This window comes from Panicum virgatum, chromosome 6N (assembly GCF_016808335.1).
Source record: "Panicum virgatum strain AP13 chromosome 6N, P.virgatum_v5, whole genome shotgun sequence".
NCBI classification, from domain to species: domain Eukaryota; kingdom Viridiplantae; phylum Streptophyta; class Magnoliopsida; order Poales; family Poaceae; genus Panicum; species Panicum virgatum.
The window spans coordinates 34,854,125-34,868,170 of record NC_053150.1 but is presented as its reverse complement, the minus strand read 5'-3'; the positions used below and the strand labels follow the sequence as shown (position 1 = coordinate 34,868,170).

Sequence of the window (14,046 nt, the reverse complement as noted above, 5' to 3'; positions counted from 1 at the left end):
TGGCGCCGTGGTCCCTTCAAATGTGGACCGGTGGAGGGGAAAGAGCAGGGTAGGGTGAAGCGTGGTCCTCAATGGTGTCGGAGGCGATGCCGACAAGCCAAGGATGTCGACGGGGCTAAAAAGGAAGAAGATAAGATACAACTCAGGATCTATCTGCAGGGGTCTTGCATTGGTGTTCAACGGAGAGTGTGCTTTTTGTGCAGTTGTCTTGTATATATTTTTGAACTCTTAATTAGTAGTTGAAAAACCTCTTAATTAATAGGCTACCGTGCAAGTCACCCGGTACTTTTTGTGGTAACTCTAACGTGCAAGCGTTAATTCAAGAAACAGGCGCGAGTTGATCCGATAAATGTATTGGTAGACGACACCGCTGGCCAGGCCACCTGGCGTTGACGTACATGTGCACATCCATGTCCTGATGATATGATCGATCAGATGTGGCTATAAACTTATCCAATTTGGAGGTGCTCGGCCGCTCCCGTCAGCACGGGGCGTATGTATGGCTCCACGCGACGCTGAGGAAGCAGGTTATTATTGGGCACCAACAAATATGTTATAGTACTTTTAGAAAAAAAAGTGCCATATTTTTTTCTATTTAAATTAATTAACTTTGAATTTTGAAGCTCAAACCATAACTTTTTTATTTATTTTTTGAAAAAGTTACATTTTAAACCAGCCAAAGGATTGAAGCCATCCGGTTTTAATGTTCGAGGATGATATTTGATCTCCGGTTTTACAGTTCGGAGTTGATAACCAGACTATCATAGAGTTGGAGAGTGGGAACTAAAACTTCTCCCTTTTACACACGTCAGAATAAATGGTTGTGCCAACACGTTTGCATTCCTCGTCCTCCAAGGATAGCAACCGAGAAGAGACCATTATTCACTAGTTCAAGTGGAGTGGTGGTTTGTAGTTGGTACAGGATCCAGGCAGAACGTCCCGATGCTTAGAAAAGTGCAGAGGTTGAAAGCTTTTAGTGCGTATGTACAGAAAAAGATAAACGCTACGCCTAGAAGGCTAGAACAAATTTGTTTCTTTTCGAAAGACGGGAATAAATTTTGCCACAAGACGTCCCTCGATCAGGCTACATTCGCAAACCGCACCCAGACCCTTTCTATTTGGAACCTGGTGTGTGGCGTACTGGCGTTCGTTTCGTTGGTCGCGGCGACAAGCAAGTCAAAGACCTGTGATTGTTCCTTCTCCCTTTCCACGCACACCCGCTGTTTTCCGGAAAGGGCTCCTGCCGCCGGTCCCAAACCGTTGGCGTTTTCTTTCGGTGACCACAGAAACCGCTGCCGGCAACAGCTCCTGGGCTCCCGGCGTCACTCCGTCGCCAGTCATCTTTTCGAGTGATTCTGGAGCCCGGAGCCCCGGACACGGCGACACGGTCCGGGCACTTGGCAGTCCTACGAGGAAGAGCCGCCGCCGGCCTTGAAGTGCACGGCGCATATGCGGCCGGCCTCCTACCACTACCAGCGGCCAGCGCCCACCTCCCGCGCCTGCCGGTTACGGGTGAGGCTTCCATCACTCGAGGTGATGAATGAATCATCTATCATCTTGAGACGGTCCAGATAACGGCTATGAGCGCTTCGTTCCTTCCCTCCGTGCCTTCGTCCCAGTGCCACCCTACTCGGTCTCCAACAGCTCCCACCACCGGATTCACCTCCACTGCCCGTCGCCGCCCTAATGTGGCTCATGCCACCGGCTGCCCACCTCTACCATACCCTCGCCATAATGCCCCGCACCACCTTCCAGCTCTGTCCCCATTGGTTCCCGCCGCCAGATTCACCTCCGCGACCCATCACCGCCCTAATCCATCTCTCCGCCGCCACGGATGCACCTCCACGGCCCACCTCTGCCAGACCTCCCCCGCCGCCTCCACCGCCCACCAAGGATCCTCCACCACCCACCGCCTCACCACCCCACCCACAACCCATCACCACCAACAGTCCGCTGCCGCCAAACACCTTCCCTCTATGCCCGTAGCTCACCGGAGAAATCAGCCTCCGGCAGCCCGAACCCGAAATCCTGAACCCCAAGCAACCCAAATTCGAAAGCCCCGAACCCCAAGCAACCCAAATGCCGAATACCCTAACCCGAAACCCCGAAGAAGTGAACGGCAGCGGCAATGCAGCGGAGGAGAAAAAATAGCGGCGAGGAGGGAGGAGTTGCGAGTGGGCTGTACTTGGACCGCGAAAGTTGAAATGGTCACTGGCGCCGCTTCAGGTGATGATAGCCAGGGTTCACGATATCGGGCGAAATTTCGCGATATACATGATATTTCGGTTTTATTTTTACCAGCCAAAATTGATTTTTTTTAAAATATTTATTTCACTAAAAATAATTTAAAAAATAAAAAATGAAAATGAAAAATTCTGATATTCCCGATATATCGGTTTTACCGGTGAGGTCTGATTTTTTTTCTACCGGAATTAAAAACCCTGATGATGGCTGATGGCTCACGTTTTTTAGCGCGAGCGGCCGGTTAGTCCAGCATGGTGTTCGTCTCTTCGACAAATAGCGAAACAGACACCAAAGCCCAAAGCCCGATTAAGAGCCGATATTGGGCTTTGGCTTTCGTTGTTTTTTCAGACAGACGCAGCACAGCCCAAAGCCAAAACGGCAGCACATTGTCATCGACACCCCAGGGCCGCGCGGCTAGTGCCACCCGCCGCCCACAGCACCCACCCTCGCCGGCAAGGCCCCACCGGCAGCGCGCGCTATCAATCCCCACCTCGCCGTCGATGGTGGCGTCGCGTCCTCGACCGAGCCGGCACGGGGTGGGGGCTTCGGCGCCGGCGGTGCTCCTCTCTCCCGCTGGATCCCCGCGGGTCGAGGCCGCCGGGTCTGCGGCGACGATGGGCGGGAGGCCCCTCCAGGTCGACGCCTCTGCCGGCCCGATCCGCGGCGCCTCGGCCGTTGCCGCTGCCCCGCCGCATCCGCCTCCGACGTCCGTCGAGGAGCAGGCGGCTCGTGTCCAGGAGAAGCGGCGGGCGACGGGCGGCTCCGCGTCCTCGTCTTCCTCGAGCGGCGAAGAACCCCTCACGCCCGCGCTTCAGCTGGAGGTTGCCAAGGAGCTGATCTATCGCTTCGGCATGGCGCAAAAAAAAGAGGGAACTCTCAGACGGCGAGCTCACTCTCTTCAAGTTCCTGTTGGATGGGATGCCCACCTTGGAGGCTGCCGTGAGGGCGTGCGGTGAGCGCCACTCGCCGAGGTGGGGGTTCATGGTGCGGGCTCCGGTGCGGTGGGCCTGCCTGCGGCGCGCTGCGTCTCGTCCCCGTCCGCCCCCTTCAGGAGAAGAACCACTCGCGCCTGCGCTTCAGCTGGAAATTGCTAAGGAGGTGGTCAGTCGCCTGACCTCTCTCGTTAAGTTCCTGGAGGATAGGATCCCAGGTTTGAAGGCTGCCTCGAGGGTGAGCGGTGGAGCAGCTCCGCTACCGTCCAAGGTGGCTCCCTCTTGTCCTGTGCCGGCAAAGGGGAGGCGCGCTGTTGCCGTGAACTTGTCGCCAGTGCCCACCCTGCGTCCCAGAGGGCAGGTTGCTACGCCTGCTGCTGAACATGTCACCGTTGGCCGGCGGGTCGTTACCAGGCACTCGGGTGAGGGAGATGCCCATGCTACCTCTGGTGTACACAGCAAGATGTCAGAGGCCAATGTCAGCCATGATAATCATACAGGGCAAGAATTGTCAAGTGAAGATGAATCCTTGTCCTCGTCCTCATCTTCTCCAAGCAAAGAACCCCTCACACCGGCGCTTCTGCTGGAAATTGCTAAGGAGTTGATTAATGGCTTCACCATGGCACAAGAATATAGGATGCTTTCAACCGCTGAACAATCTCTCATTAAGTTCCTGGAGGGTAGGATCCCTGGCTTGGAGGCAGAGGTTGCCTCAGAGGTTTGCGGTGGTGGAGAAACCCTGTCCCCATCCAAGGTGGCGTCCTCTGGTCATGCTTGTTTGAAGGCTAAGGCGAGGCGCATTATTACCGGGATCTCGTCACAGCCGGCGACCTCCCTATTTCGACCAGAGCTGTCTGCGCCGCTGGCGCACCCACCATCTCACCAGGTTGCTGCACCGGCTGCATATGTCACCGTTGGCCAGCAGGTCGTTGCCAGGTACTCAGGTGAGGAAGATGCCTGTGCTAACTCTGGTGTACACAACAAGATGCCAGAGGCCAATGCCAGCAATGAGCATCATACAGGGCAAGAATTGTCAAGTGTAGATGAATCTTTTGTCCTCGTCCTCATCTTCTTCAAGCAGAGAACCCCTCGCACCTGCGCTTCTGCTGGAAATAGCTAAGGAGCTGATTAATGGCTTGACCATGGCACAAGAAAAGAGGATGCTTTCAACCGATGAGCACTCTCTCATTAAGTTCTTGGAGGATAGGATCCCCGGCTTGGAGGCAGAGATTGCCTCGGAGGTTTGCAGTGGTGGAGAAGCTCTATCCCCGTCCAAGGTGGCGTCCTCTGGTCATGCTTGTCTGCAGGCTGAGGCGAGGCGCGTTATTACCGGGATCTTGTCACGGCCGGCGACCACCCTATTTCGCCCAGGGCTGTCTATGCCGCTGGTGCACCCACCGTCTCACCAGGTGGCTGCGCCAGCTGCATATGTCACCGTTGACCAGCAGGTCGTTACCAGGTTCTCAAGTGAGGTAGATGCCTATGCTACCTCTGGTGTACACAACAAGATGCCAGATGCCAGTGTCAGTCATGATCATGGTAGAGGGCAAGAGTTGTCAAGTGAATATGAATTCTTCTCAGAGAAGTGCCACAGTGGGTGTGATCTAGGGATTGTTACTGAAAAGAGCAGTACTACTATTGCTCCAGAAACAGCTCCACCACCTTCAGATGGTGACAGTACAGCAGAATCATCGGGTGTTTCAAATTGTTGGGGCACAGCAACAGAAGATAAAGACTTTGATGACCTCGGGCTTCCAGACGACCTTGGAATTTACTGAGACTCTAAGAGGTAATGTCGTACCATGAGTAAACTTACCAGCTGATAGTATGTTTAGTACATTGCCAGCTTTGATTAGAGACTTAGATTGGTTGTTATGTTGATGTTTTCATAGTATGATGTTTTTGTTTTGGTAGAGGAGCAGTACTGTGTTGGTCGGCGCTGTGGTCGTGCAAGATTATTGTACTTGGCTATTTTGGTGTTTCCTCTATCTTAATGCAAAAGGTATCACTGAAACAAGTCAGCATGGCTAGTTTCATGCTAACCCAGTGTTACAGCACAGAAACAAACTTCTCACTGACACAAAAGACAACTCAGTGATTTTCACGCCAACCCAGTGCAACTTTCAAGTTCATTGAAAGCTTATTTTCTTTGATTTTCTGTGAACTTGGCTGCACAAAAAATTATATACATACTTAATTACACTCTACCATCCAGCATGGCTCTCATAACCTTATTTCTTAAACCTGCTGTTCTCAGGAATTTGATCGGTGGGAGGTGCTCATCTTCAATGACTCTTAGGTGGTTTCAGTGTCAGTTCAGTAAGATCCTTAGTACAAAAGAGTATGGGAATATGATGATATTAGATCTCGAGTCTAAGCAATTATCAATCATTTCAGGTACAGAAGAAGTATTTCTAGTACTGAATGATGCCTATTTCGAGTGCATGTTAACTAGTTGGCTATCATGATGGATCAATCAGTTTGTTATGGCCTATATAAAGAATTAAATATTGCAATACGTTCATATTTTGTTGGTTGATCAAGAGGTACTGTGAGTACACAACTCAATAGGATGTGCTGGGAAACATAAATCATTTGATATGATAGAATCTGTAAAATATTAACAATACTGAGAATAATTGAATTTTAAAATTAAGACCATGACTTGTGTCTCTTGAGAGAACTATCACTATCAGATAATGTTTGTTTTGCAACATAGATAGAGATCTCATATTCTTTTAAGAGTGGAGCATAATCAGATTGTGTAAAAATTAAAGGTGGTTCATAAGTGAATAAGTAATATATGTTGGGTAAATATGAACAAATTGAGTAACTTAGTTCTACTGTGATTTCCTGTATTCTGTGTACTATATTCTGTACTTTCATTAGTAATGACTTAAAGGAAAGTGGAAAGTGTTTACCTCAAGTATCTGCTGACCATCCTCTAAGTGTTCTAAATCTCTTCTGTCTGTGCTGCTTCATCCCACGTTCTGAAAAAAATTTGATTTGTTAATTACTCCATTACATACTATACATAAGCTATTGCATGGTACCTTTTGTATTGTAAATGAAAAGATTGGAGTTTTACCCTGGTTGTTCAGTGTCCATGTGCTGAATAAGTGAATATCTTGAAGTAAGATTTCTCGAGGGATACTCATAACAGTAAAGTTGAAACAAAACATTTCTGTAAATCGTAAAGAGGAATGCTCATGGATGGAAATAATGTTTTTTCTAACTCTTATAAATACCTGATACTGTGTTGTTTTTGAAGATATAGGCACCAGAGGTGGAAGATCATCTTGTCCTAAAACTGAACTGCTAGGGACATTAATATTGCTATCCTTAAGTTTTAAAAGGTTGATACAATTGATTGCTTTTCAAACCTGGAATCGAAGGAATTGCTCTCACAGGCTGTCAATTTAGGTGCTAAATTTAGGGTTAATCCAATTTCTGGTAAAGTGATGAGCATCCTCAAGTTTTGAAATACACCATAGATGAAAGATTAAGTGGCAATATGATATTGTTACTCCATAACTGAATGAATTATGATGCAAACGTTTGTGGTTGTGGATGGAATAAAGAGCAAGAAAAAAACAGGATCCGTTCCTACCATTGCCTCAAAGACTAGCTCTGTTTTGGCCACCTTTCAGTGGTTAGTTACTTCATTTGAAATCCTCCAATTTCTTGCTAAAACTATCTCGTAGTAGCATCTCCCACTATTTCTTCCTCAACGATGATGTAATGACTGTCCGACTGTTGGTCCAGTTCACTCAAATCATTTTTTTTATTTTTCCATTTAGGATCGGCCTCAAACAAAAAATTTCCTATCTAATAAAAGGTAGAGCATCTGCCAGTTTGCCCTAAAAAATGTTTATTACAATCCTAGAGTTAAATGTCAAAGTTCTTCTGAGTCAAGAAAATAGATCAACATGATCATAGTATCCATATGTTTTCTGAGTTAGCATGGCAATTTGCAAAATTATTTGGCGGTACACTTCTCATAGCATAAGATTGATCAGCAGCTTTGCAGAGAAATAAAAGGGGAGTGAGCAGATCAAAAGCAAATAATTCTTCCGAATTTCCTCGAGAAGTTGTATACATTTTACTTTGGGGGAACAGCGCCCGGAATGACTCCCTCGTTTTCGTCCTCAAGGGAGGTATACATTACTTTGGGGAACAGAAAGTAGCTTTCTCTATAGAAAAGTTCCCAACACTGTATCAGCCCCCTAGTGAAATATGATCTCCGTAGTTCAGCGCAATGACATCGAATCTACGCATCTGAGAACGCAGTTCAGCGCAATGACATTGAATCTACGCATCTGAGAACGCTTAAATCTGAAGGTTCTGCACAGCACAGATAAGGCAAACAGACCTCAAAAGCTAACGAATAAGATCTCAGGCAACATAGGTAGAACAGGCATAATCAAAGCCAGAAGAAAATGTTACCAAACAGAGCACACATTTAAGTTCAAACATCACTTATTCATGGTTAAGCCACACTGCTGCACCGCAACAACTGTTTCATGTAAACACACTAGTCCCAACCAGTTCCACAAATCAAACACAACACAGTTCCAACAGAAACGACACAGATACTTCAAAGACAACACCCTTCATGGAAGCGAACAGACGACCCAGGTACAGCAGCAGCTTCAATGACCGGTGGCTTACTGACCACCACGGAGACGGAGGACCAGGTGGAGGGTAGACTCCTTCTGGATATTGTAGTCGGCAAGGGTGCGACCATCCTCCAGTTGCTTCCCCGCAAAGATCAGACGCTGCTGGTCTGGGGGGATGCCCTCCTTGTCCTGGATCTTAGCCTTCACATTGTCAATGGTGTCGGAACTCTCAACCTCCAAGGTGATGGTCTTGCCAGTCAATGTCTTGACGAAGATTTGCATCCCACCCCTCAGGCGGAGCACCAGGTGGAGAGTGCTCTCCTTCTAGATATTGTAATCAGCAAGGGTGCGGCCATCCTCAAGCTGCTTGCCAGCAAAGATGAGCCTCTGCTGGTCCGGAGGGATGCCCTCCTTGTCCTGGATTTTCGCCTTTACATTGTCAATGGTGTCAGAAGACTCCACCTCAAGGGTAATAGTCTTGCCAGTCAAGGTCTTGAAGATCTGCATCCCACCCCTCAGTCGGAGCACCAGGTGGAGAGTGCTCTCCTTCTGAATGTTGTAATCAGCAAGGGTACGGCCGTCCTCGAGCTGCTTGCCAGCAAAGATGAGCCTCTGCTGGTCTGGGGGGATGCCCTCCTTATCTTGGATCTTGGCCTTGACATTGTCAATGGTGTCAGAAGACTCAACCTCCAGGGTGATAGTCTTCCCGGTCAAGGTCTTCACGAAAATCTGCATGCCTCCCCTGAGACGGAGCACCAGGTGGAGGGTGCTCTCCTTCTGGATGTTGTAGTCAGCAAGCGTGCGCCCGTCCTCGAGCTGCTTGCCAGCGAAGATGAGCCGCTGCTGGTCCGGGGGGATACCCTCTTTGTCCTGGATCTTGGCCTTGACATTATCAATGGTGTCAGAAGACTCCACCTCAAGGGTGATGGTCTTGCCGGTGAGGGTCTTAACAAAGATCTGCATCTGCAGAAGAATAACCAAGCAATAAGGTAAGTATCTGGCAATAAACCAACAAAACAGTCTAAAGCAAACAGAGACGTCATGTCATGCCTGCTCATGACCATCGAAACAAGTATATCAAAACAAGTAACAAGAGCATGCCTAATCATCAGGTATAGAATAAATGAACAGCAGCAGCACATCATCATACAAGTATATCTAAACAGATAACAAGAGCACGCAAGATCATCAGGTATACTGAAGAATCATCGAACAGTAGCAGTATTTTTATTCATTTACATAAGCATGCATATCTATTTTTTAGGTATTTTTTTAGGCATGCATGCATATCTACCTAATCAACAGGAGGATGCATGTTGCGGTAAAATTAAAGCTACAACATCATAGAGCATACCTACAACTAAGGATGTATTCATCCATCACCTTAACTATGAACATATAAACATGGGACACGCAGATTTAAATTGAATAACCCTAGAAGATACTAGTTCTACAATGATCTACAGCAGTATCTTCAGACCACAACCAAATTAATCAGACAAATCAGGGGGTAAACCCAGCTATCACCATCGAACCAGATCGTTGAACGTATGGATAGCACATACAAAGACAACGAAAAATAACGTCATGAGGTTAACTGCATCATAATCAGGAAAAAAAGAAAAGCACGAGAAGATCTAGCTAACCCTAGGCACCGACCCCGGCAAATCATCATCATGAGAAACGGTCTCGTCTGCGAACAGCCTAAAAGCACACCTACAATTCTCAGATCAACGACCTAAACCAAATCCACCCACGAACAGCACGAAACGAAGCAGCAGAATCTACCAGATCTACACAAAATTTCCACCTCGCAGCCATCTACGAACAGGGACAACGGCGTATCGAAAGGACTACACCGCACGCGTCCTAACCATCTACTCATCAATAGATCGGAGTTGGAAACTACAGGAGCGACCGATCGATCCAGAGGAGGGGAGGATGGTCGCCGTACCTTGACGCGGGGAAGGGTGACGGGGCTCGCGAGGGGAGGAGGATTTGGGGATCGGGCCGCTTGCTCCGAGGGGCGAGATGGGATTGGGGGAAGAGGGGAGGAGGGGGTGACCCGGAGATTTATGGCGCCCGGGGAGGAGAGGAGGAGGTTGGTGGGGAAGGGAACGAATCCCCCGTGCCGTGTGACGGTGTGCCGTTCCGGGAACGGACTGGTGGCGAACGTAACGGATACGGAAGCGGAAGAGCCCGTTGGTGGCCGTTAGACCTGTGGACGCCGTTGACGCGCTTCTCCGCCCACGTTACACGTCGCTGCAGATTTCTGTTGGGATCAACAACAGAGACGTGTGCGCTGCTCAACCAGGCCGGATCTAATCTACTCCCTCCCTTCTAAATTATAAATCATTTCAAAAACCTAAGAGAATCAAACCATCTCAAAATTTAATCAAAATTATAGAGAGAAATATAATTTTTTTTACATCAATTAGATATACTATGAAAATATAGTTAATAGCGAATCTAATGGTACTTAATTGGTATCATAAATATTATTATCTTGTTATATAATAATAACAACATAGTTTTTTTTTCCCAAGCAAGTTGGGGTAGGCTAGAGATGAAACCCGAAAGAAATAAGTTCAAGGTCCAGACACATTGATAGTTAGTCTCCAAGCGCTCCTATCCAAAGCTATCTCTTTAGAGATATTCCAATCCTTAAGGTCTCTCTTAACCGACTCATCCCACGTCAGTTTAGGTCTACCTCTACCCCTCTTTACATTATCGACCCGCTCAAGAACCCCATTACGCACCGGCGCCTCAGGAGGTCTTCGTTGGACATGTCCAAACCATCTCAGCCGATGCTGGGTAAGTTTCTCCTCAATTGGTGCCACTCCGACCCTATCCCGAATAACTTCGTTCCGGACTCTATCCCTTCTTGTGTGCCCGCAAAAGCACCGCACACATCCGCATCTCTGCTACACTCAGTTGCTGGACATGTCGCCTTTTTGTAGGCCACCATTCAGCACCGTATAGCATCGCCGGACGAATTGCTGTCCTATAGAATTTGCCTTTTAGATTTTGTGGCACCCTCTTGTCACAAAGGATGCCAGAAGCTTGCCGCCATTTCAACCAGCCAGCTGAAATTCTATGCCTAACATCTTCATCAATGTCGCCATCCTTTTGTAGCACCGATCCTAAATACCGAAAAGTATCCTTCTGGACCACCACTTGTCCATCTAGACTAATGTCTCCCCCTCATGCCTAGTCGCGCTGAAATCGCACATCATGTACTCGGTCTTGGTCCTACTAAGTCTGAATCCTTTCGACTCTAACGTGCGTCTCCACAGCTCTAACTTCCTATTAACCCCTGCCCTACTCTCGTCAACAGCGCCACATCATCAGCAAAGAGCATACACCAAGAGATCTCACCTTGTATATCCCTTGTGACCTCATCCATCACTAAAGCAAATAAATAAGGGCTCAATACTGACCCCTGGTGTAGGCCTATGTTAATAGGAAAGTCAGTGGTGTTGCCATCACATGTCCGAACAAACATCGTCGCATCCTTATACATATCCTTAATGAGGGTAATATACTTAGTTGGGACTTTGTGCTTCTCCAAGGCCCACCACATGACATTTCTCGGTACTTTGTTATATGCCTTCTCAAGGTCAATGAAGACTATGTGAAAGTCCTTCTTCTGTTCCCTATATCTCTCCATCAATTGTCGTATTAAGAAAATCGCCTCCATGGTTGACCTTCCAGGCATGAACCCAAATTGGTTTTGGGTCACACTTGTCACTCTTCTTAGGCGATGCTCGATAACCCTCTCCCAAAGCTTCATCGTATGCTTCATCAGCTTAATCCCACGGTAGTTAGTACAACTTTGAACATCACCCTTGTTTTTGAAGATATGTACTAATATATTTCTCCTCCATTCTTCCGGCATCTTGTTTGACCGAAAAATGAGATTAAAAAGCTTAGTTAACCATACTATTGCTCTATCTCCTAGGCATCTCCACACCTCAATGGGGATACCATCAGGGCCCATCGATTTACCTCACTTCATCCTCTTCAAAGCCTCCCCGATCTCTATCTCCTGAATTCTCCTCACAAAACGTCTATTGGTATCGTCAAAAGAGTCATCTAACTCAAGGGTAGGGCCCTCACTCTCCCCATTAAACAACTTGTCGAAGTACTCTCTCCATCTATCCATGATCTCCTCATCCTTCAATAGCAGTCGATCTGTCCCATCCTTAATGCATTTGATTTGGTTGATGTCCATTGTCTTCCGCTCGCGGATCTTAGCCATCCTATAAATGTCCTTCTCCTCTTCTTTCGTGCCTAGCCGCTGATACAGGTCATCATACGCCTTACCCTTTGCTACATTCACAGCTCGCTTTGCAACCCTCTTCGCTAATTTATAGCCCTCGATATTGACTGCACTCTTTGTCAAGGTGGAGGCGCTTGAAACACTCCTTCTTCTCCTTAATAGCCCTTTGCACCTCGTCATTCCACCACCAGGTGTCTTTCCCCTCCTGTTTGCCTCCCCTACTCACGCCAAACACCTCTGAGGCCACCTTCCGAACACATGTAATTAATCTAAGGACAGTAATTAATCGATGATTTGCTACAGTGATGCTACAGTAAGTATCCTCTAATCGCGCGGTCAAAAGCCTCATTAGATCCTTCAAGGTCACTAGCGTGGGGTTCTAAAGTTGATTTTGTAAACTGGATTTGTTTGACACCGTAATTAACGGTCAAAGTAATAAGAGGACAAAACCAAACAAGGCCAGTAGGTGCGGGCCGGGTCGGACTGGCTGGTGGGAGCACGGGATGGCGCGGTGGCCGGCCTCCGTGGCTCCGCGTGTGAGCTTAGCGTCCCACCAACGGCTAAAAGACTAAGGCTGTCTGCACTCGTTATACTCTAAATTCTCTACTCTATATTCAGTTTTCCCACACCCGTCATACTCTATATCTCATCCTCTATTACAACTACCACCACGCCGGACCCATATGTCATACACTATTTCATATTCTCCTCCCCCTCCCCCTTTCTCTCTCCTTCATTCTCCTCTCTTCCCGGCGACCCCTCCCCTCCCGAAGACGGCTGGCGGCACGCGAGGCCGGCCTGCTCCCTCTGCCGGCGGCGCAGCGGGGGCAGCTCAGCCGCGACCCCTGGCGGGGCGCGAGCGGGCGGCCCCCGACGGCGCGCGGCGGCCGCGACCTCTCTCCACCGGCTCCTCCGCGGCCCCGGCGCCATCCATGGCGAGCTCCTTCGCGCGGCGGGCAAGCTCCTCCGGAGCTCCAGCGCCATCCATGGCCGCCTCCCCTGTCGTGGGCCCGCCTCTCCGGGGCTCACCTGCGGCAGCGGACGGGCGACGGGCAGGTAGCGCAGCGGTCGGCCGGCGCTCCAGCGCCATCCTCCCTCTCCGGAGCTCCAGCGCCATCCTCCCTCTCCGGCGTGGCTAGCTGCACGGCGAGCGGCCGGCAGGCCGGCGCAGTGCCCAGACCAACGCGTCGGAGGCCATCGTCACGCGGCGCGAGGTCGCCGGCCTCCATCTGGGGACACCTCTGCATCTGCTCGGCGGCGTGCGCGTGGCGAGCGGCGAGCGGCGAGCTGCGTGCCACTCGCGCCTCCCTCGCTGGCCCACGCGCCTCAACTCGCCACCGCCTCTGGAGCTCGCGCGGGCGGCAATGGCGGGGGCGCGCGCGGGCGGTGCCTCCGCTGCCTCCTCTCTCTCTGGTCACCTCCGCCTCCGCTGCCTCTCTCTCCGGTCACCTCCGCCTCTGCTGCCTGGTCGCCCTCCTCCCTTCCCCTCGTCCTAGATCTCGGCGGGCGGCGACCGGAGGTCGCGGCGGTGGCTGCCGTGGTGGTTGGGTCGGCGCGTACCCGCGCGGGCCCCGCGCTGCGTCATTCGATACTGTAGCCCTAGATCTGCGCTAGGAATAGCGTGTGGAGGCCGATACTGAATGGTAGCGTGCGGGGTAGGGTACCCTGCTGCAGCGTCAAAAACGCTACCGCGGTACTGGAGGAGGCTTTAGCGCTCCTCCTCCCGTACCCGGTGCGGACAGTCTAAGGCTCGGTGGAGATTTTATCAAGAATTTTATAATATTAAATATTATCAATTTTACTGATATGACAAGAAAAAAGAAGGATGAAATTTTATAGAATTGAAGAGAGTTTCATCATCAAAACTCATATGGTATAATTACCTAATTTTCAATCTAAATAACTATATACTATGAAACTACCCATCGAGCGGAAGCGATCAGACGAATCCGAAAGGGGCAGCTAGTCC

General features: G+C 49.4%; 2 protein-coding genes across 5 annotated transcripts; one reads left to right on the top strand and one right to left on the bottom strand.

Annotated features, from left to right (window-relative positions):
• The first annotated feature begins 2,622 nt into the window (after positions 1-2,622).
• LOC120679497 lies at positions 2,623-6,718 on the top strand. Of its 4 annotated transcripts, none has more exons than XM_039961102.1 (3): positions 2,623-4,965; positions 5,434-5,573; positions 6,448-6,718. In XM_039961102.1, exon 1 carries the CDS (start codon positions 3,163-3,165, stop codon positions 4,294-4,296), a length of 1,134 nt encoding a protein of 377 aa, XP_039817036.1. In that variant the 5' UTR covers positions 2,623-3,162; the 3' UTR covers positions 4,297-4,965; positions 5,434-5,573; positions 6,448-6,718. The 4 variants fall into 4 exon arrangements, with proteins under 4 accessions (XP_039817036.1, XP_039817035.1, XP_039817033.1 ...); XM_039961101.1 differs by lacking the exon at positions 6,448-6,718 and adding an exon at positions 5,091-5,178 and having other exon boundaries at positions 5,434-5,837; XM_039961099.1 differs by lacking the exon at positions 6,448-6,718 and having other exon boundaries at positions 5,434-5,837.
• An 886-nt stretch (positions 6,719-7,604) lies between these two features.
• Positions 7,605-9,967, bottom strand: LOC120678452 (polyubiquitin 11). The gene is made up of 2 exons (XM_039959641.1): positions 9,750-9,967; positions 7,605-8,758 (listed from the first exon to the last, which is right to left on the bottom strand). Exon 2 carries the CDS (start codon positions 8,756-8,758, stop codon positions 8,120-8,122), a length of 639 nt encoding a protein of 212 aa, XP_039815575.1. The 5' UTR covers positions 9,750-9,967; the 3' UTR covers positions 7,605-8,119.
• Positions 9,968-14,046: the final 4,079 nt, after the last annotated feature.